Raw genomic sequence first — 24,432 nt, forward strand, 5'->3', positions numbered from 1 at the left:
TTGTACTTTGGGGTCAGCCAGCAACAACAGCAGCAACAACAGAATGCCTAACATGCCAACAACGCGAGGCCGAAGCAACAACAGCCCAATGGCAAAAGCAAGCAACACCCAGTGGGAACCAAGCAACAACGAGCAACACCCAGTGGGAACCAGGGATCAGCACTTAGCAAACACGTTTGCACTATAAACTGAAGAACAACAAAGATTGAAGAAATTTTCAAAAATTATTGCTGTGGAAAAGGTGCTGGAAAGGGGAGGGGAAAAAGGAAGCAGATGAACAATTTCAGTTATACATTGAAGAACATTGCGAACCAGGGATCAGCACTTAACAAACACGTTTGCAGTACTTCAACACTTAATATCAAACTAACAAATGTTTGCAGTGTTTCAGATGCTGCTGAATTTGGCAAGGGTTTCGATTTTGTTTTGTTACTTTAAATGTTTGGAAAAATGTTGAATTGTTGAATAAAATCAGCAGTAGTAATATTTTATATTTCATATTTGCTAGCCACTTTGCTGTGCACTTGTTTTGCAATTGCGACTGGGATAAGCAGCAACAGTTTGCCCAGTAGGAAATATAGATCAGCACTCAACTCAACAAACGTTTTCAGTATTTCAACACTTAACAACAGGCTAACTTATCAAAACGTTTGCTGTGTTTAAGACACTGCTGAAATGTTGCCCACCAAAAAGACTAGTGAAATGTGGGGTGCTTGCTGCTGATTTTGGCATGTGTGGCAATGAATTTGTTTGGTTATCTTGGTTTAAAATAGAATAATGTAAGAAAAAAGTAATGTATAATAAAGTATACTGTGTACAGTCATTTCAGTGAGGTAATCAGCAACAGATTACCCAGTAGGGTTTAGGAATCAGCAACGTTTGCAGTATTTAAATCACTGCTGAAATCTGCGGTGCTTGCTGCTGATTTTGGCATGTGTGGCAAAAGTTTAGTTAGTTTAAAATATGATAATGTAAAACAAAAGTAGAATAGTTTAATGCTAAGTAGTAATATAAAATAAAGTCGCATTGCTCTGCAGCTCATTCAGTTGACATGCAGTTGCCATTGGGGTAAGCATTTGACATGCAGTTGCCATTGGGGTAAGCAGCAACAGTTTGCCGTTTGCTCGACAGCTACGCACAACATGAAAACCGCAACAGACACAAGTGCCTTCTTCCCCTTTCCCCCCAAAAAGTACTCCCCCCTCTACACACTCTCTCTGTGCACACACAATGTCTGTCTCCTCCTCCTCTTCTTCTTCTTTGGCCTGCCTCATCCCCTTTTGTCATGTGTTTGGCGCGCGAAAATTTCGCTGTTTTTGGTTTGTTGCTTGTTTGCTTTTTTGTATTATGATTTTTCGCGCGTTGCCCAGTTTTGCGTCGTTGTTGTTGTTGTTGTTGTTGTCAAGGGGTTAGCTAGGGGTTGGGGTTGGGGTTGGGGTTGGGCTGGCTAGCTGTTTAGGCAACTTACTTAACTGGGCTCGAAACGAGGTCAACAACTTGGTAGGAACAACAACAACAGCAGCAACAGCATTAAAAGAACAGATTAAACAGCAACAGAAGAACAGAACAAAAGCCGGCGACAAATGATGATGATCCATGCACACTAAGAGAGAGACAGAGAGAGACAAAGAGAGAGAGAGAGAGAGAGAGAGAGGGCAGACAAAGAGTGGAGACTGTTTTTGTGTGGGGAAGTCAACTTCTTCTTCTTTTTGTTCTTGTTCTTCTTGTCAATTAGTGAAAATCGAATTAATATTGTAATACTTTAATGAAATAATGCATGCATGCAGACAGATACAGGGGGGCATAGGGGGATGGAGGGGGGAGGTTCACTGCGACAGTTATTTATGCGGAACGACAAAGATGAATCTGTGGATGTTGATGTTGATGAGAACGTGAATGTGAATGTGAATGTGAATGTGACTGTGGCAATTGCCTTGTCTCCTCTCTTTCTCTCTCTGTCTCTCAAACTAAAGTTGATAAAAAATAAACGAGACATATATATATATATATATATACATATATTTAGCAAGAGAGAGAGAGAAAGGAGCAAGAGAGAAGAGGAAATGTAGTGCAAGCCTTTGTGCTGTGCTGCCTGGCGAATTGTTTGGGCGGCAACAACGTTGAACGTTGAACGTTGAACGTGGCAAGGTGTGGAATGTATGACAGGAATTGATATAAAATATGCTAATTGGTGCATAGACTGTACTCAGTCTCTCTCTCTCTCTCTCTCTCTCTCTCTCTGTGTGTGTGTGTTTCTAGTGGAGTGTGCGACTCCGTTGAGTGTTGACTGTTGAGTATTGAAAAGCGAATGCGAATGCGAATGCGTCCACGACAGGTTACTCAACTCTGTGCATCACTTATGCATTAAGCGATCCATAGCAGAGCTTAACAACAGCTTAAAGCTGCTGAAAGCTAATTTCAAATCTGATTTAGCACGCTACTTAGTGAAAGCTCTTCGATTGAACAGTTTAACAACAGCTTAAAGCTTTATACACTTTGCTTAAGTTCGATCAAGCTAATTATAAATTTAATTTTTCACTCCTTTTTGATAAAAGCTATTTAACTTTAGTTGTTGTAGCTTACAGCTGCTGAAAGCTTGTAACATAATCGACTTAAACACTGCTTAAGCTCAGTTAAATGCAAAGCTTAAATTGATCTATCTTTGATTTCAAAGCAGCTTAAGCTTGTGATTAGTTTGCTTAAAAAGTTGAAAGCTGCTGAAAGCTTGTAGCATGCATTGACTTAAAGTTCGAGTTCTTCAAGTTCTAACACGCTAATTACAAATCTGTTTCTGCTACTTGATAAAGCTTTCTGATTAAAGTCGTTAGCAGCTTTCGCTCTCATTTTCAGTCAAAGCTTTTTATTTCTATTCGCTTGTTGTTTTTTTGGGCCAAGTTTTAATTAGATGCACTGACAGCGCAGAGTTTTACAACTTTGCTGTTAACTCAATTTTGTAGCAAGTTCGCAAAACTGACAACAATGTTGCTGTTGTTACAGTAGTTGTTGCTGTTGCTGTTGCTGTCATGTAATGCTGTCTATGGCGAGAACTATGCGAGAGGATGCCGTTTATGTAAATTATTGGCAAAAATGCATAACGGCAAACAATTGAAAATGCAATCAAGTGTTGGCCAAAATGGCCCTGTTGTGGTTGCTGCTGCTGCTGTTGTGGTTGCTGCTGCTGCTGCTGCTGCTGCTGCCAAATGGGCGACGGCAATACAAAATTTGCATGCACCAACAGCAGCAGCAGCAAGAGCAGCAACAACGCTGCCAATTAATCAAGAAATTCTTAAATAATTATTTGCCTATTTTTATAGTCGCACCAAACCAGAGGCTGGCTGGCTGGCTGGCTGGCAATGCAAGAGGGGGAGGGCGGTAAGGAGGGAGGGTGACGCGGCTGACTGAGTGACTAGCACGACGACAACAACAGCAACATCATCAACGACAACAACGACAACAACGACAACGACATCATCGTCTGTTGGAGTGTAAATTTGTTGTTGCCATAAGCCAGATACAAATCTATATGCACACACACACACACACACACACATACACATTAATATATATTTATATACACATTATATAGAAAGCATGCACTTTTCGATTTTCATTTTGTGATTTGCGTCCGTCTTCATTGTTGTTGTAAAAATAAGTCAGGCAGGCAAGCAAAGGCAGCAGCTAGAGCAACCGACCCCTGAATTCTTCCCTTCCCGCCTGCTGACTTTTTCCGCAGCGGCCAGCACAAACGAATTTTCTATGAAGCATTGCAGTTAGATGAGCCGTTTAGTGACAGTCAAGTCATTCAGCAGCCACAGCAAGTGCAACAGAGACAGCAATAGCGAAAGAGACAGAAAGAGGGAGAGAGAGAGGGACTTGCTTCCATCTCTTTCTGTGTGTGTGTGTGTGTGTGTGTGTGTGTGTGTGTGTGTTGAGTGCATTGCCTCAGTCGCTGGCCGACTAATAATAATAAATATTTTTACAGAAATTAATTAAAACAACAACAGCAACAACAAGAACAAGAACAGGAGCAACAACAATGGCGGAGTTTTTGCTGTTGCACAAATATATTGCGTATGCGTCATGTGGCACAAATGCAAGTGCTGAAGTGCTGCAGTGCGGGAGTGTGGAGGAGACTCTATTAAAATGTCAGCGGCGATTAACACGCTGTAAATGCGACATTAAAATGTGAATGTTAAAGCGCTGTAAAGTTGAATTGTGTTTTGTGTTTTGTGTTCTGTGTTGTTTTCTTTTCAACTGTTCGAGTCACACACAGAAAACAAGCTCAGCATCTTGGCAATTACTCAAATTCAAATTAAGTGGCAAGCACACACGCACACACACACACACACTCACACACACACACATCGATTGTGAAGTTTCCCAAAAAACCGAAATCCCTTGCAATCCAAAATGCCGCAACTTGTCTCGTTTTGTAAATAACAAATCAGGCATTTATAAATGATGTGAGCAGCACACATATATTTAGATATATATATATATATATATATAGCACCCCCCCCTCTCCACCACCCCCAACCCTTTGCGCTGTCATCTATTGGCTCACCCCAAGCAAAAAGGAATCCAAGCCAAAAACCTCCCCAAGCCAAGCTAAATCAAGGAGACACACACACACACACACTTGAAACAAAAGCATTTTGGCGCTGGCAACTCTTTGCCTCTCCCCTCTCCCCTCTCTTGGGGGAGAGACAAAGTGCCAGAGAGTCTTGCCATCGTCTTCATACGTCTCTAATAAGACATGATTGTAATTAATTAAATTAATTCGTTTCGGTTTTAATACACGAAATGTTTTTCGATTTTGTCAGAGGCCCAAAAGACAAGACAAGAGACAAGAGACAAGAGTTCTTCGCTCTTCAAACCTGAAACCTGAAAGAAGAGGGCACAAAAGGATTGCCAAATGAAAGTGAAAGATTTGTGATTTACGTTTTCAAATATTTGTTTGTCACACACAACCCTCTCCCCGTCTCTCTCTCTCTCTCTCTCTCTCTCTCTCCGTCTCAGTCTGTCTGTTTGTCTTACACGGCCAAACTATAAAATGTTGTCGATTTTGATTAGGCAAACTTGACAGGCAACTTTGTGCGTGGCTTTCATTAAAAATGCCACCTCTCTCTCTCTCTCACTCTTTCTTTCTCTTTCTGGCTGAGAGGGTTGCTTTGGCTGTTGCCTTGGCATTTTTGATGCTTGAGCTGAGCGAAAGGAGTTGAAGGACTACCTTTTGTGGCTGCCAGCCTTGCTCCTTGCTCCTTGCTCCTTGCTTTGCGCATAATGAATTGACATTGATTGGAAATTTTGATTGAAATTGTAAAATGTGAAGGATGATGGCAACGCAACAACAACAACAACAACAACGCCTTCTAGGCAACTAAATAAATTGCTTAATTTTCGGCTTAATTAAAGATTTGATAGATAGTGTGCCTCTCTTTCTCTGTCTCTCTCTCTCTCTCTCTTTCTCTATTGATTTTGTCGCTTCATAACTGAAAAATAGGAAGAAAAAAGAAACTCCACGTTTTGTGCACAACTGTACATAGCAATCATTAATTTCAGTTAGATTTTACAGTGTCAAATTTATGTAACATACTCAACCCTTATGACTGCCCCCACCCCCACCCCCATACCCCCTTTGCTCCACTGACCCCGCATCCTCGACCACCCTCGCTTTTTTGGCACATTAACTTTGAGAAGCTTTTTGCTATCCTTTTTTTTTTTTTGTTGTTGTGTGTTGTTGTCCCCCATTTTTGTAGTTGTGTGTGTGTGTGAGGCCCGCATAAAAATGTCAAAAATTACACACACACAAGCACACACACACACACACGTGAAACAAAAGCAAAAGCCAAAGTACAAAAAAAAAGAGTGTGAGAAGGGATTTCTAATCATTATTTGTACTGCCCACATCTATATGAGTTATACATGTATATATACAATATATATATTTATTTGTATTTGTCTGGACTTGAACTGAGTGTTCCCCCCTCCCTCTCCCCACACCCCTACCCCCTCCTCACCCACTGTTGTGCTATTTGGTCAGTGTAATGCTTAATTATTTACTTTTTGAGCCCTTCTTTCTTTCCATTGTTGTTGTTGTTGTCAAAAATGTGTTTTGGCACAACAACAAAACAAAACACAAAACAGAAAAAAAAGGCCTATGAACAAAGTGACCAAAAGAGCGCATGAAATGAGAAAGGGAAAAGGGGCAACACACACACACACACACACACACACATGGAGAAAAGGGTCACACATGTGCGTGTGTGTGTGTGTTAATTTTGATGTACAATTGGGCAGTTAGGTGGCCAGCGAATCAAGCGGAGGTGGAGAAAAAAAGGTATGCATAAGTTATGTAATAATAAGGATAAGCCAAAAAATTATTATTACTTTTTCTGTGTGTGTACGAGCACGGGGAGGGGGAGAAGGGAGAAGGGAATCAGAATTGGAGTTGTGGTTCGGTCAGTTCGGACCACAAAAAAAGGGTTGCACAGCGAGAGACAAAAGGGCGCGCTTCGTATTTTGATTGTTAATGAGACAAATCAGCAATAAGCAGCGAAGAGAGTTGAGCCTTCGATCGCTCTGCAGAAGCTTTTAAGCTTTCCAAGCAGCTTTTTAGCTGCATATTTGTTGAGAAACTTCAATTCAGAAGAAGCTTTAAATATTTGTAATGAGCTTTGAAACTTTAATCTTGTTTATTTCGCAACTTTTAGCATGATCAGGATTTAAGTTTCATATTTGTTGAGCAACTTTTATTACATTGTACAATCAATTCAAAAACAGCTTCACAATGAGCTTTAAAGCTTTCATCTTGTTTAACTAGCAACTTCAACTTTCCTTCAAACTCTACCTTTAATTTAGATTTAAGAATTTAGTAGCTTTCAAGATTTATAATGAGCTTTACGCATTCATCTTGTACACTTAGCAACTTTTAGCAGGCGCAGCTTTTCAATTTCATTTCAACATTTGTTGAGCAACTTCAACTTTCCTTCAAACTCTACCTTTAATTTAGATTTAAGAATTTAGCAGCTTTCAAGATTTATAATGAGCTTTACACATTCATCTTGTACACTTAGCAACTTTTAGCAGGCGCAGCTTTTCAATTTCATTTCAATATTTGTTGAGCAACTTCAACTTTCCTTCAAACTCTACCTTTAATTTAGATTTAAGAATTTAGCAGCTTTCAAGATTTATAATGAGCTTTACACATTCATCTTGTACACTTAGCAACTTTTAGCAGGCGCAGCTTTTAAATTTCATTTCAACATTTGTTGAGCAACTTCAACTTTCCTTCAAACTTCTTTCAAACTTTCAATTCAAAAGCAGCTTCGAAGCTTTCAAATAAGCTTTAAAGCTTCGAATTTGGTTTATTTAGCAACTTGAACTTTCTTTCAAACTCTGCTTTCATTGCAGTTAAAGTCACAGTCCTCAGTTCTGTGTCTCTTGTAATCTTTGTGCTACAGACAGCAATTAGCAATCGTCTAATTTGATGCACACACACTCACACTGACGCACACGCACACTCGCATGTGTGTAACTGTAGCTTTTTTTGTAAAGAAAGTGCCGCACACATTTTTCTTTGACACTTTGCCTCCCTTTACCCTCCCCCTACGCTTTGTGCGGAAATACTTTCCCCGTCCCCCACCCTCGAGGATTTTGTTGCCTCTTGTCAGACTGAGACAGACAATTACCCACACACACACACACATGCACGCATAACTGTTTGTCATATGACGCATTAAAAATCGAAGCATATAGCCGACTAACAAACCCCCTCAAAGCTCCACTACTCCCCCTCCTCATCCACTCTTTCTGGTTGTCTTCTTGCGTGGTGCGCGCATTAATCCTTTTTTCAGCATCTTTTCACAAGCACACATCTGCGCGTGTATATAATCCTTTTTTACAGTCCAGCCCTTGGCCCCCACTCCTCACCCCCCATCCCAAAGCACGCCCAGCGGCTTCGCATATCAAAGCTAATTTATATTTTGTATAGCATACATTTGGGCGTGCACAGCTTCCCCCCCCTCCTCCTCCTCGTCACTCACCCTTTCACTGTCCACTCAGCTCAACTGCTGCTTCTTCATCTTCTTCTGCTTCTTCTTCTTCTTCTGCAGCTACAACGTCATGTTTTTCATTGCCTGCTGTGTAAATTGATGAGTGCTAGGCAAAGGCAGGGGACGGAGGTGGAGGTGGAGGTGGAGGCGTGGCACAGGGGTAATAATAAATACAACTCTTTGTTTTTTCAATGGCTCGTCGTTGCCTGATTTTTGATAAGTAAATAGAAATTTTATAAATTTACATACGCATCACATGAGTGTGTGTGTGTGTTTGTGTGTGTGCGTTGGGCAATAAAAAAGAAACAGAATTTTAAATTAGAAAATATTAGTTAGCTGGGCAGACAGACAGAAAAAAAGAGAGACAGACAGACTTTGGCAAAAGATGCCAAACAGCATGTACAGTTATGTGAGTACGTGTGTATTTGCATATGCGTATGCCCATCTCACTCGCACTCACACTCACACTCACACCTGCTCTCTGCCCTGCTCTGACAGCTTCCCCAGCTTTGTGTTCTCACTCGCTCTCGTTGTCGCTTCATACGGTACTTTTTCTTCGTCGTTTCGTTATCGTCATTTGTTTTTTTTTTTTTTTTTTCGTATGTGTTTTTGGTTTTACTGCGTACGTCTTTGCTGCACAGACAGCATTCTATATACACCTCTCTCCCTCCCACCCCCGTTGCCTTCACTCCTGCTTCTGCTTCTGCTCCTGCTCCTGCTCCTGCATCAATACATCATTTTCGTCTTCTCTCAACTTATGTGTGTGTGTTGATTTTATGCTACTCTTTTCACTTCTCCTCGGCGTGTGTTTATTTTTTCGGTTTTTTTTTGTTGCAGTTTTTGAGGCTGTCTATCTCGCTCTAGCTCCCCCGCACTTTGCGTGTGTGTGTGTGTGTTTGGGTATTTTTTGTTTAATATTTAAATAAATAATTAGCAAAAAAGGGATATGTGCCTCTGTGTGTGTAAGCTCTCTGTTTATCCTCCTCCAACTCTTTTCTCTCTCTGTGTTTATTTGTGTGTATGTGTGTGTGTTGCTAATGATGTTTGAAATTGTAAAGCAAATGCAAAGGCATGTCCCGAAAATAAAAACGCTGTGACGACGAACGGACTGCAAGGGGGAGAACTCAAATAACTGTAAAAAGCGAACAACATGAATTTAAGTGGGAGAAGCCAAAATACATACAAAAAAATAAAGAAGAAGAAGCACTGTGATGAAGTGCAGCTGCAATACATTCCAAAAAAAGAAGCTTCAATGATGAACAGACTTAAATCGTTTAGGCACTTCATCGATTTTCAAGCTATTCGTCAGCAATTTTAAGGGAAGCTTTCAGCAACTTTCACTATGCATCAATTTAAAATGAGATTTGTGTTAACTATGCAAAGCTTTCAACTTAAAATAAGTGTGCATTAGCTTTTGATAACATATTAAGCTCGTCAAGCTTTCAGCAACTTGAATTTAGTGGTAATAAGTTTTTATTAAAATATTAAGAACATCTTTTAATAAGCTTTCAGCAACTTGCATTTAGTGTTAATGAGCTTTTGATTAAATAAGTTTTCATTAAATTTATTGAGAATGCAAAATGAAGTAGAACTATATTTTAAATGTAGTGAGTTGTTTGTTAACTATTTGCAATTGCAATTGAGTTAAATAAGCTTTTGATCAGCTTTCTATAGAGTTGAGTTTTAGTCTTAAGCAGCTTTCGAGCAGCTTCTTTATTTTATTGCTGGCAGTGCTTGGCTTATGCTCAGCATTCAGCTCACAAAGGCACTTGGCACATTGATGGGCTTATATACATCTAAATACATAAATGTATGTGTGACAGTGTGTGTGTGTGTGTGTGTGTGTGTGTGTCATTTGCTGCTTTTTTACATTTACAGCTGTCAAGACATAAGCACAGCATCTTTGTCTGCGCCTAATGTCATGCTACAGTTTTGTTTTCCTTCCCCCACTCACTACTCTTTTTTTCAGCGCTCTTTCAATTGATATAACCACACACACACACACACGCATACACAGAGATATGCTGGCACATTTAACCCCTTGTTGCCGTTGCCGCTGCCACCTGCGCTTACAACTTTTAACTTTTTACCAAGTCTTTTGCTGGCTGCTGGCTGCTGCTGCTGCTGTTTAATGTGTGTGTAATTGTAAAAATGCCTCCGCTTCTTCTTCATGTAGCTAAGCAGCCGTCTCCCTCCCCCAACCCCTTCTGCTTGTACTCAAGCCACCCCCACTCGCCTTGCCATGTCATGTCATGTAGGCGTTTAAGTGGCAGTGGCAGCCAACTGAGGCAACTGAGGCAACTGAGAAGCAATGAAGCTCTGCCACTGGCAGCGGTTTTTGCATCTCTCTGTCAAGACAACAACTGACAGCCGCCTCTAAATCAAAGCACCCTCTTCCCTCTCTCTCTCTCTCTCTCTCTACCCCTATCACTCACTCCCTCTCGCTTTCTGACTTCCACTTGGCAGCCAACGGTCGTCGCATTGATTTGCTTTGATTTATTGTGCCAGAGCACAATGCAGCGACGTTTCCCAGTCCCCATCTCAATCCCAATCTCCTGTTGCTGTTGCTGTTGCTGCTGAGGGGTTGCGGCCGCCTACAACAACAGCAACAACAACTCGCACTCGAGCTGAGCTTCAAGCACAATTCATAACGTTGCTTTCGTACTAATTACAAAAAGTGCTGCCCCCTACCCCTACCCCTACCCCTACCCCCTACTGTCCAGGGGCTGACAGCTGCCATGCGACAAAATACAAAAATATAGAGAAAAGAGAAAAGAAAGAACAAGAATCGCGTCGTCCGTCCGTTCGCTCGTTCGTTCGACTCACTTCAGCAAACAGCTTGAGACAATGCTGCATGCAAAAATTCTTCATGACATAGCACACACACACACACACACACATACACAGAGCAGAGTATGAGTATTTATGCATTATAATACACACACACACACAGAGAGAGCCCAAGGGCTGGAATCTGTTTCGGGTTCGAAAAGTGCGCGCTTTTTGACATGTGCCGCGCACACGACGCACACAGCAAAAAAGAGGTGTAAGAGGTGGGATGAGGAAGGAGAAGGGGAGGTTAAGAACTTTTGACTTGGTTTTGTATTTTTTACATTTTTTTTTTTGTATTTTCTTCTGAATACCATTGTAAGCCGGTGAAGTGCTTATGTGCATGCGATACTAGTTGCAACAATCGCTCAAGATGCTCACACACACACAACATGTGAGCGAGAGAGAGAGAACGAAACAAAAACGAGAAAGAGAACGAGAACGAGAAGGAGAAGGAGACACAATTGGCCCAACGGCTGATCCTTGAAAGTGGCTTTTGAGGACACTGATCCAGCGAACTTAATGCTTAATCAGGCAGCAGTCAGCAGTCAGCCAACACTCAAAATAGGCACAGACATGCGGCTAGAGCTTTAAGCTTGCAAAGCACATTAAAGGCACACAATTTGTGAGATACAACTTTTATCGACAGCACGTTAATTGAGTTTTTAAGTAATAACTAAGCAAAGCGAAAGCACATTAAAGCTTTTTCAAATACCCACAGTTGTAAGCTTGCAAAGCTAATTAATGGCATCTTAAGCTATCAGCTTTGTAAGCAACAGCACACAGAATTTTAAAACTTTTAAAGTTATAACTAAGCAAAAGCTTATCGAAATGTCAAAATAAATGATGCGAAAGCACATTAAAGCTTTTTAAAATGCCAACATTAGTAATCAAAATTAGAATTTTAAGCAACTTTCGAACTCTCTGATGTTGAACAGAATTACAACTTGTAATTCCTAGATATAGTATTTAAAATATTTTTTGTTTTTGCACATTAACTTTAACCATGCTTTCATTGAAAGTTGCTTAAGCTAGTTGTGTGAGATTTTGATGGGTTTTATTTTTGGGATGCATTAGCTTAAATAATATTCGTACACAGACGTACTTCAATGCGAATCCCCCACTCATAGAAGTTGTATTCAGTTTTTATTTTTTTTTTTAGCTTTTTTTTGGCTAATAGAAATGTTAACAGCATCGCACATTGGCCCCGCTGTTAACATTTCACTTAACATTTTTGGCGCGCGTTGCGTTTTTTGTGTTTTTCCCCGTCCCTCACATTCGCGTTCCACGTTTTTTGGGCTATTTTTGGCAGCTCCTTTGAAGTGGCGGCGCCGGCACATGCAAAAATATTAAATGAAACTCGCAGGGCCAACGCAACAAAAAAAAGGGAAAACCCCACCAAAAATAAAAACGAAACGAAACGCTAAAAGGGTGCTCAATACTAAAGCCTTTTCTGCCATAAGCTGACCACACACAGACACACACACACACACACACACACACAGTGACTGGACGCACAACACATTGAAGTGGCCAGTGAAAAAAAGAAGAGAAAATAAAATAAAATGTAAGCGATATATAGAAAGCGAGAGGGAGAGAGAGGAACATGAGCAAAGCCACCCGCATTTTAGTTAATTAACTCATTTGGTTGGCAACTGCTGCTAAGCCGCTCGAACTGGGCCACAAAAGAGTGAGAGACCAACGAAAGAGAAGAAGACGAAGAAGCAGGAGAAGAAAAAAGGGACACATGCGGGGCAGACGATGCTCACATTAATTGATTTGCGACGTTGCCAAACTTCGGCGCTGTTGCTAACTGCTGACCACGAAAACGACGACGACGACGACGACGATGGATGATGACTAGTTTTTCGGCCAAGCGTGGCAAGTGTCGCGATTCTCACGGGGATTGCATTTCAGCCAAGACACAGAGAGCAACTGTTTTGCCAAAAAGAGGCGCAAAAAGAAAACTTCACTCAGCTTGCAGCTGAGTTTAACAATGTGTGTGTGTGTGCAAAAAGTCATGCAGGACATCATCGACGAACTGGCATTATGAAAACAATTTTCAAGCTTAAGCAGCTCATGCCACCAGCCACAGCAATAGTCCAACGTGCCACAGACATTTCGCCACAAACAACAACAGGCATGGAAATCACTTTGCCTCCTTTTGCCTCCCTCCTCCCGCTTCCTCTCCGTAGCCAGCCGCGAAGGCTGTCTGGCATTTTAAGTCCCCGGCAGAAAGCGGCAAGGACAAAACTGCAGCTTCCTTTACAGCCACCCAGTGTCCACCTAACCCGCACTCTAACTCTGTGCTCAGTCCTCTGTCCTCTGTTCTCTGTTCCTCGCGAACAGTCGCTTGTCTGTTGTTTGTACTTAAGAGCTTTTAAATATCATAAATATATATCTATGTGACGAGTCTGAGACTGTGGCCGAGACCGAGACGGAGACTGAGACCAAATACAACTCAATGCTGTTGTCTTTTCCCCCGCAGGCAAGGGACTTTAGCGAGTTTGGGTGCTCGGCTTGGGTTTGTTGATGATGTTGACAAATATGCCTCGAGGGCCATTCATCTACCGACAGGAGAGAGAAAAAATAAAAACGACAAACACGCAGTCTGCGCCTTTTCGATTGCATTTCTCATATCAGCAAACGATACTTTGGCAAATGCAGCTCCCGCTTCGAGGGGTTCTTTTGGAGTGATGGAAGGAGGCTTCCGTTTTCTTCCTTACTTCTTTTTGCGAGTATACAACTTGATGATCCTAGCTAGAAAGCTAGCCAGCTTCTAAACTCCTAGCTAGTCCCTGCGACTTATTTCTAATCGTTTACCTCCTCCCCTTAAAAAATGAATTGGAACTGCAGTGCAATTCAGTCTTAACTCGACCCTTATAACGACTTCCTGCTTAACTTTTTCGGGTAGTTTCGTCGTCGTCGTCGTCGTCATCGTCTCATCGATATGAGGAAAAACTTGTATAAGAACTGCAAAGCTCTCACACTCATCGCCAGTGATTACTACAACTACTACTATATATATACAAGCTATGCTATACTATGCTTTGGTTTGCTTTGGTTTGGTTTGCTTTACTTTCCTATGCCCATCGACTAATTTCCAAAGTTCTTTATTGCCTGCAACGCCCCGGACCACGTCTCAGACCCCGCCTCGCTTTTTCGAGCTTCCGGTATTTATACAAATAAAATTGCACAAAACTCAAAAACCAAACGTAGCGAAACCAAATGAAAATAAGCAGAAATCAACAGAAAATCGAAGCCCCCCCTTAATACAAGACAACAAAACACAAAAAAAATAAAGAACTGAAAGTGCTGGCCAAAAAGTCATTGGCATCGACTCGAAAGTCGAGGCAAGTTGTTCGGAGTCGCTTACAAGGCTAAGCAAAGGATACAACATTGCGCCGGACCTGGAGGAGGCAACAACACACATTTTCCCACCCGTCTCAGGGGGAAGGGGAGACGGAGACGGAGACGGAGACGGAGAGGTCGGATTTTTGGGTTAGCTCTGAGCTCCGAGCTCCGAGCTCGTTCCTTGGGCGTAGACTAATTTGCCAAAAAAGTTTGCACCGCATATTTTTGTAGCCGTTTTTTTGTGTTGTTGTTGTCGTTGTTGTTTTAATTTCTCATTTGGCATTTGATTTCAAGCAAATGTCTGGCCTCCCCTCTGGGGTTGTCCCCGCTTTATCGAAGGTCAACGCTAATAGCACTAAAATTTCAAGTTGGCTTATCGATACCAACGATAAACTATAAATTTGTCGGCTCTTGGTCTGTTGGTTGTTGTTGCCTGGTTGTTGGTTGTTGGTTGCTACCCTTTTGGGTTGTCTAATGTTTTTTTGAGCCTTTTTTGTGTGTGTGCTGTAAAAGTTTTGCAACGTATTAATTTGGCTAAATTTAACCCGTAATGACTTTAAAAGTAAAATTAATGAGGGTCGATAGTTGCCTTTTTGGCATTGGGCTCGCTCGAAACTTTTTGCCTGCCAAAACATATGCGACTGGCAGCAGCAGCAGCAGCAACAGCAGCAGCAACAGCAGTTGCCACAACTATTCTTTCTCTCTCTCTCTCTCTCTCTAACTCTGTTTTCTCCCTCTTTTTGTCTAATTACAGCGCGCTACTTTAGCCGAGAAGGAAGTGAATACACTCAAGGAGCAACTATCCACAAGCACGCCCGGCAGCAACAGCGACAGCAACAGCAATAGCGATAACAACAGCGAGAACAATAACACAGCAGCAACCACAGCAGCAGCAGCAGCAGCGGCAGCAGCAGCGGCAGCAGCAGCTTTAATCAAAGCCGAAGAGGAGGCAACGGGTGACAGCGACAAGCTGTTGAACAGCTCGATTGTTGCAGCGGCCATCACGCTGCAGCAACAGAACGGCGGCAATCTGCTGGCCAACACAAACACACCGTCGCCATCGCCGCCGTTGCTGAGCGCCGAGCAGCAGCAACAGTTGCAGAGCAGTCTGCAGCAGAACGGCGTCGGCGGCGCCTGTTTGAATCCGAAGCTCTTCTTCAATCACGCCCAACAGATGATGATGGCTGCGGCTGCGGCGGCAGCGCAACAACAACAGCAGCAACAATCGCCAATGCATTCGCCCGCTGCAGCAGCCAACAGCAACAACAGCAACAGCAATACAACGACAGCAGCAACACAAGTAACAAACACAGCAACAGCAACAGCAACAACAACTGCGACAGCAACAGCACTTGCGACAGCAGCAACACTTCCACAGCCAGCTGAAGCCACAGCAGCAGCAGCAGCAGCAACTGCGACAGCAGCAACCACAGTTGGCAACAATGATGATGATGAGGACGATGATGAGGAGGAGGATGCCTCGATGCAATCGAATGTGGCACATGCTGATGGCGAACCCGACATCGACGACGATGATATGGAGCTGGAACGTGAGCATATTGCCGCCGACAGTGGCAATGTGGCTGCTGCTGCTGTTGCTGTTGCTGTTGAGCAGCCATCAGCAAGAACTGAAAATATTATCGATGCGACGGCGACAACGCAACACAACGATGAAGATGACGATGATGAAGATGTTGATGGTGATAATGATGATGATGATGTTGCGGAAGCGGAGGACGACGATGATGATGATGGGGAAGCTAGTTTAAATGTTAGCAATAATCATAAGAACAACAACAACAACAACAACACGGATAGTTGTAGTCGAAAGAACAGTGAACAGAAGACGCAACATGTTGCACTGCGTGATAATAATAATGTAAATGAGCAACATGTGGCACACAGTGTCGAGGACGAGGATTGCACCAACAACAACAACAACAACAACAACACCAACAGCAACAACAACAACAACACCAACACAACAACAACAAATGAGAAGCGCAAAAAGCGCAGCAACAACAACAATCAACCCGCTGTTTTATTAGCTGCCAAAGACAAAGAGGTAAGAGTCCCAAACAATCTATATATTCTATATTCTATATATCCTCTGTAGCTTTCATAAACTGTCCCAGACAATTGCCTGGCGCAATGAAATGTAAAACCGTTAAGATTAGACACAGGCCAAAAGTGCTAAAAATGTAGCCAGGAATAAACAAACACAACAAAAAAGGAGTTAAGTTGGGAAAAAAAATGCAAACCGCAGACGCCGAATACAACGCACGACTGACCCGCCCCCCTCTCTCCACTCCACTCACCTCACCCTCTGTCTGTCTGTCTGTCCGTCCGTCTGTCTGTCTGTCTGTCCGGCAGCTTTTCCTGCCTCTTTCGGTTCACCCTACGCACAATTGAGAAAACACTTGCATAAGTAAACAAAACACCCACAGCACGCCCCCTTCCCCTTCCCCTTCTCCCTAATCCCCCTCAGACAACCAGTTTTGGCGCACTTTTCTTGTAATTTTCTAGCCAAACACAAGCTAAACAACAACAACAGCAACAGCAACAAGGCAAACAAATGAGCGGCGAAAAAAAATGAAAAGGACTTTTGACTTTTTCTTTGCGCGCCACGCCACAAGAAAAGGGCACAGAGAGAGCAAAAAAAATAAAAAGCGAATCAGAGCAAAAACAAGAAAGAAAAAAATATGCCAGCGATTTGACTCGAAAGCCAGAAGATACCCCAACCAAATGGAGCGAACAACAACAGCAACCGAGCAAAAGTGTATAGAAAAGTTAAAAAGTTCCATTGTAGAGCAGGGTTTTCATTTCTCTGCTATTTTTTTAGCTTCTTTTGGGGTTTTTTTTAGTGGATGGCTCAGTTTGAGGTGTAAAGTGATATCATTAAAATATTGACATGACAATTTTTACGCCTGCAAATTTGTTGACTGCCTTTTTGTTGTTTACATTGCTTCTTCTGGTTGTTGTCAGGCAGCGCGTGGCATGCCACATGCAGTGGGGCAAGTAAGCTAAGGCGTTAAATATGCCAAAGAACTTGACAAAACAAAAGTGAAACAAAATGTTCACAACGTTTAAGAACGAATATTTTGTGTCCTCAATGTTTTAGTATTTTTTTGTTATTGGTATTTTTATGGCATATTTAATGAATAATATTATACTGTTTTTTTTTTTTTTTTTGGGTTTTGCTTTTATTATGAAACTCTGCTTAATTGTTTGGTATATTGATTTGGTATATATTTCAAGAAAAATACCACACCATTTTCTTGTACTACAATTGCTTAGTATATTTTCGGTATATTGATTTGGTATATTTAAAGAATAATACCAAACTGTTTTGATTTTAATTGCTAAAAATACTTTCGGTATATTAATATGGTATTATTTAAAGAATAATACCACACTGTTTTAATTTTCAAACGAAGCTGCCGTACTAAGTCTCCTTAATTGTTTAGTATATTTGTGGTATATTGATTTGGTATATTTAAAGAATAATACCACATTGTTCTTACGATGCTGTCGTCGCTTGTCTCCTCAACTTTTAAGTATTCTTTGGTATATTGATTTGGTATATTTAAAGAATAATACCACATTGTTGTTACGATGCTGTCATATTTGGTCTACTCAACTTTTAAGTATTATGTGGTATATTTTAAGAAGTGTGGTATTACTTTTTTCGCTTTTATTGAAAGCAATTCCTTTTGCTGCAATGTTTCCACTTGATTGCTGCTGCAGCCGCTTTTGCAATCTCTCTAATGCAAGCCAAACTCAACCGCGTTTCCATTGTGCGTTCGCTCCACATTGAATGATTGCTTATTGCCAGCATTAATTCCCGACGCAAAAGGCGAAGAAACTCCTCGTGTTGCACTTAGCAAAAAGTACACATTGGGCTCGGGTTTGAGTTTGGGTTTGAGTTTGGGTTGCATTTAAGCATCAATCATTATCATTTGCCATTAAGTGCAGCAACAGCATCTTCTTCTTCTTCTTCTTCTTCTTCTCGTGGAGCAACCCCTTTGGCAACAACAATAGCGAAATGTGCGAACCGCAGAGAGGAAAACCCATCCAGTTGCATTTCTTTAATGTTTTATCACTTCACTTGGCAAACAGGAGACACAGACACAGACACAACACACACACACACACACATACACATATACATACACCCCTGGTTTTACCTGCCACTTATTGCTAGGCTGCTTTTCTTGGCTGCTTCTTTTATTTGAAATCCATTAAATGCTATTTTTGCCAAATGCTCGCCTAACGATTTCTTGAAAAGCGAAAAAAAACGAATGAGCGGGAGAGGGAGAGGGAGAGGGAGAGGGAGAAAGACACGCAAGTACATAGCTCATTAGTTTGATTACTGGCGCCCCCTGGCGGCAAGCAAGCGCACTCTCGAAGAAATCCATTGGGTGCCACCAAGAAAACAACAACAACAACAGCAAGAACAAGAAGAACAACAACAACGAGAGCAACTCCAGACAAAGTCGACAATGCGACAACCCAAACACAGCTGTGATAAATGCACTCGCCTGACAACTAAATCACTTACGTGTGTGCGCCCAACATTCAGATTTATCTGTTACACATGTTCATAAATATGCGACAATATTTTGTGACGCCGCCCAAGCAAGCAACAGCAACAGCAACAATCCAAAAATGAGTTTAGTTTAGCCGAAAAGCAGCACGAACTTGTAATACACTACAAATAATTTACGAAATTGCACTAACTTCCAAACTAAATCAATTCTCAATTTTCGAAATGTTCTACTTAAATTCACAGTAAAGAAATTCTCTACTTAATTTTGCAAATTTGTCAAATTGCTCTTAAGAATCAATATGCCCCAAGGCAAAGGATAAGCCAAAAGCGAAATAAAGGAAACTGTGCAAATATGATCGACAGCAAAACGGAATGAAAAAAGAAAACAGAAAAGAGAAAAGAGAATACAGAAATGAGATAATGCGAAATGTTAAATGGAATTGCAACAGTTGTTTGTTGTTAGAGACTGTCTTCCATAGCGACTTCTCTTCTCTCCTCTTCTCTTCTCTTCACTTTGTTTTGTTTGTGTTTGTGTTGGCTGAAAGCGTGTTTATTTTTTCGCAGAAGTGCAATTCAGCTAGACAAAGTGCATGAAGCGCGAGCGTGCGTGTAAAAATAGCGATGGGGCCAACCATGGGTTAAACAACAACAACAACAGTGGCAACAAGCATTATTCAAACAACAACAATAATATAATACATATCTATAGACAATGCAAACAAATTAGCAGCACCGAAAAAAAAAACCGCAGCTAAAACACTTCCGTTTCGATTTAGTAACTCACAAAACTATATTTAGTATAAAGTATATACTATAAATGCTGACAAGAACTGACACGTTCAGTTTTGTAGATTATTGTTTACTGTTGTTTTGGTTTTTAATTTTTGTTTTATCACGGAGCAAACTTCAAATTCAAATCGCAACGAAAACAACGAAGCTCTTATACACTCTCTCAATCATAGTTAGAGAACACTGTAGAGCATTTAAAAGAGGCTTCGGGAAAATGCTGCTGATAAGCCGAGTTCCGATGGGAACACACAGAGGAAGTTGGATTGATTTCCATACAGTTTCAGAGAACTATGGGAATCTTTGGCACGATAATATTGTATCATAACAAAAAAAAAACACAGAACCACAGGCATGCAATCGTGTGTGTGTGTGTGTGTGTGCGGTTTTCTATATTCGTTTTTATCGCTGGTTGTCAAAAAAAAAGCAACACATATTTATATACAAAATATTATTGTGAACAAAAGAAACAAAAATTGTTTATCGAACAGCAACGTATATAAGAAAGAAAGAGCAAAAAAATAATATGAATGTGATGTTTGTTTTGTCGCTGACAAACCATATTGAATTTTATATTTTATTATTCTGCGGTTAGTCGCCAAGTTGCTGTTGTTGTTGTTAATATTTATCCTAACACTTGTCGCATAAAGAAAAAATAAACTCAACACTGAGCTCACTGATATTCATATAAATTATCAGCTAATGAATGTCATGTGAGAATTATGCATTAAACGGAAACATTGTGGTAGGAATATTTCCCATTCGGTTTGCTCAATGCGAATGCACTTGAATGGTGTTTAAAATCCCGCATTTGCCAGCATAATGTGATAGATAATGATAATAACTAATAACTAGCAATAATCATAATTTTCATGCACAAATTCGATTTGTGCTTATCATCGCGTGACGCGACTCAACTCAATTCGAATTCAAATCGAAATTGAAATCGAAATCGCCCGAGCTATGTGAGATGGATGATGAGCTATCAAAATTGTATTGCTCGACTTGACGGATGGCTTTTCAACTAATTAGAAATTAAGCATAGACACAACACACAACAGACTTCTCGAACCCGCAGAATAAATTTCCATAGTTTTGCAAGAGACAGCGACAGAGACAGAGAGAGATATAGAGGGTGTGTGAGAGAGAGAGATATCTGACGCACTTGGGCAAAATCCAGAACGTCATCATGCTTATTGAGAGTGCTATTTATTGTTATTATCATTATTATTAGGCATTCAACAGTTTTGTCATATTTACAAAGTCATACCAAAACAAAACGAAAAAACAAAAAAACAAAAATGTCTGCATTTACTATCGAGAGGAGAATATATATAGTATATATATAGAGTATAGTATTAGCTCTTTATTGTGTTTTGAGTGCAAACATTTGTGTACACGTGTGTGTTTGTTTTTAGTGAGACAATTGAGTTTATTTTTAAAAATTCAAATTTGAAATCAAGCGGAAAATCCGCATCGAGGCCAACACAAGTTGGCTAAAATTAAACCAAATTAGCCCCAAAACGAACACACAAACAAAATCGACAGCAACTGTGCAAACATGATCGATAAACGACTTAGAAACGAAACGAAATAAAAAAAAAAAACTAATCTTTTGGTACTCAGTAACAGATCCCAATACCATTATCGAGGACAGTTTCAACGCGTCACTGATCTCTGTCCAGATACAAATGTGTGTGCGTGTGTGTGTGTGTGTGTATTTGTTTAGGCGTGGCAATCATCAATATTAATAAGAATAGATTAATAATAATACTGCTAGGAGAGAGGGAGCGAGAGAGCGATAGTCGAATATTTGATTAGACAAGTGTCAAGGCAGCTCAATTCATTTATAACATTTGTTGTTCATTTCTATTCGATTCGTATTAATATATTCATCATAATCATCCCAAAACACACACACGCACATCTAATTTAAAATGATTTCAAATTTTCAAATTTCGTTGGGCTCTTTCAAATTATTGGCGATTATTAAAATTTAGTATGATTTCAATTTCAATTTCAATTGGAGTGCAAAGTTTCTTTGAGTTATTCGAAATTTTCAATGTTTCAGTGCAAACGGGTGAGCATCCTTAGTAAAGCGCAGAGCGAGAGCGAGAGAGAAAGAGAGCTTTCGCAATGCAGTTGCAGTTGTAGTTGTAGTTGTAGTTGAGCTTAAAGCTCTGCAGCAGCGGCAAACCAACAAACGAACTTTACTTATTCTTCTTCGTCTCAATTCAAATAAATTTTGTGGTTTACGTTTGCTGCTTTTGCTGCTGCAACACACAATTGCAATTATTCAATTCAAATCAATCAGCAACAAATCGCATACACACCCACACACACACACACAGACACACACATACTGGTAGAGACATTGAGCTTAGTTTAGAACTGACTGCAATGATTTAAGTTGCTGTCGTTATCATCGTTTCGCTGCTGCTGCCTCCGCCTCAGTTGCGTCGCTGCTGATTAAAGTGAAAAACAGTCATTATCATGCACACACACACACATACACACACACATGCCTTTGCTCGCTCGCTCGCTTGACTTGCTGTCGTCGCTTGTTCGACCAATTGCGGATAAATTCAATTTATTTATCGCATATGGATTTTGATCAGCGCTCGCACACGCTTCCCCCACTCTTCGCACTCTTCCACTCTTCGCACTCTTCGCACTCCCAGGCAGTTGAAAGAGTCCAGCAATAGTGCACACACTTAGTCACTGTGTCCATCTCACTTGGATAAACGCTGCTGCGCTTTGGCTTTGGCTTCTGTGTCTACTACTATTGTATTGTGTGTTGTTGTTGTTGTTGTTGCTGTTGCTGTTGTTTGGCTTGTCTGGGACACATTGACTGATTGTTGATTGCTGACAGTATTTTTATTAGTATGTATGTATTTAGTATATACCGACATGTATGTATACATATAGAGAGCTATAGCTTAGTGGCTTCTGTTCTTCTCGCTTGTCGTACTATTTGTATGGTAAATGGCGATTTTGATTTTTTTTAAATTGATTATTTCCTTATTTTCGTGTACCAGTTGCTGCCATTAGTCGTTGTTGTTGTTAGTGTTGTTGTTATTGTTGTTGTTGTTGTTGTTGTTGTAGCTTGCGCTAGTTTGCTGCGGTTCGGTTTGGTTTTTAGTCTTCTTCTTCGTTTATTTATGTATTTGATTTGATTGTTGTTTGCCATGTGATTTACATGCAATTTGTGCGCTTGTGCATGCCCATCATCATCATCATCATCATCATCATCATCATCATCATCATCGTCATCGTCATCGTCATCAGCAATTGGTTGTTGTCTTTGCTAAGCCAGTGATCTCATTTGCAAAGCTGACAACACAAAAAAAAAATACTGAATACTGAATATGTTGAGACGCGGCTCGTTGATTTCTGCAATTGACTTTCACTTGTCACTGCGATTAGAATACCAAGTCTCTTCCCTCTCTCCCTCTCTCCCTCTCTCTCTCTACCTCTATAATAATCACATAATAACATTCTCTAATAACTTTTTTCTCTCTCTCTCTCTCTCTCTCTGTCTCTGTCTCTCTTTGCAGGTAAGCAAGTCATCCTTACACACATCGCTGACTAGCGTAAGTACTTAAATAAAATACGACATATGCAAGATATTTTCATGACAAGTCAGCAAAGAATAAATAGCGAATAACAAGCTGCTTAAAAATCCATTTGGCACTTCATAAATTGCCACATGCTGCAATTGCGTTTTGTCTAATTACAGGCAATTAAATTTGTGGCAACTCTGGCATCATTTTTTTTTCGTCTCGTTTTTCCGTTTTTCGGGGGCATTGCAAATTCTCGTCTGTCCGCCTGATTTATGGTTAACAAATAACTTGGCAACTTTGCAGTCAACTTGTCAAACCATTTTCCCTGCTCATATTTTCTGATTCTGATTCTGTTTCTGATTCCTTCCCTTCATCTTGCATCTCCACTTTTGCTTGTGGTTTGATATGAATAATTACGTAGTACGGCCCAAAAACTTGTGACCATCAATTTAGACGCCTTGTCAGCTGGCCAACACCCACAGAGACATGCACAGACATGCTGAGACGTGCAATTTGAGTGCAAAAACGGAAAAATTGAAAAATTGAATTACAACTCAAGTTGTCCGAATCCCATTCCAATTCCCATTCCAATTCCCGAATCAGTCATTAAAATATAATTACAATTATGATTCGTATATGGGGAAATTATTTAATTTGCTAGCAAATTAAAATGCAATTATCAATAGCAGTTTAATTGCAAATAATTCGACTAATTCTTATCGATAATTCATAATCAATTTAGGGTATTTGCTAGTCAGTCAGTTCAGTGAGTCAACATGAAAAAGTCAATTACAAGCTTGAACGGAAATTTAGGATTTCAATTTGGAAGCTAAGAAAATTTGTTTATTGGCTCTGTCAATAAATCAAATTGCACATTTATTAATTGAGCATTAAATTGACATGCAACTTAGAAGCACACAAGCTCCCACGGACAAAAATAGAATTAATTAAAGATGCATTATAAATTTTGTTGCTGATTGCGCATTTGTCTCTGATCTACGTGCTGTGAAATGTGCAAAATGATAAGCACAAAGCAGCAGCTTTTTATTTGCTTTTTATCTTCATCGCATCGCATCGCATCGCAGAGATGCAACGTGAAGCAACGACAAACAAGGAAATGACCCATAAAAGAAATTCAAGACAGCCAAAGAAAAAGAAGAGAAAGAAAGAAAGAACGAAGAAAAACGCCACTTGCAATTACATACACAATTGATTTCTAATTAAAACCAAATGGCAATTTGATGAAATGTTCCCCAAAGAATAAAATGACGAAAATGGGGGAAATTGGGGGAAATGG

The 24,432-nt window shown here is 40.5% G+C and overlaps 1 protein-coding gene across 5 annotated transcripts in view; it reads left to right on the forward strand.

Annotated features, from left to right (window-relative positions):
* LOC133849576 (homeobox protein cut) overlaps window positions 1–24,432 on the forward strand; it is an 89,646-nt gene that overhangs the window by 36,525 nt on the left and 28,689 nt on the right. For 4 of the 5 annotated variants that reach the window (XM_062285749.1, XM_062285753.1, XM_062285750.1 and 1 more), the window contains 2 exons: window positions 14,992–16,302; window positions 23,130–23,165. In XM_062285749.1, coding sequence (XP_062141733.1) covers window positions 14,992–16,302; window positions 23,130–23,165 — 1,347 coding nt within the window. The remainder of the gene's footprint in view (window positions 1–14,991; window positions 16,303–23,129; window positions 23,166–24,432) is intronic. The other variant, XM_062285751.1, reaches the window with a different exon arrangement.

This window comes from Drosophila sulfurigaster, chromosome X (assembly GCF_023558435.1).
Source record: "Drosophila sulfurigaster albostrigata strain 15112-1811.04 chromosome X, ASM2355843v2, whole genome shotgun sequence".
Taxonomy (NCBI): Eukaryota; Metazoa; Arthropoda; class Insecta; order Diptera; family Drosophilidae; genus Drosophila; species Drosophila sulfurigaster.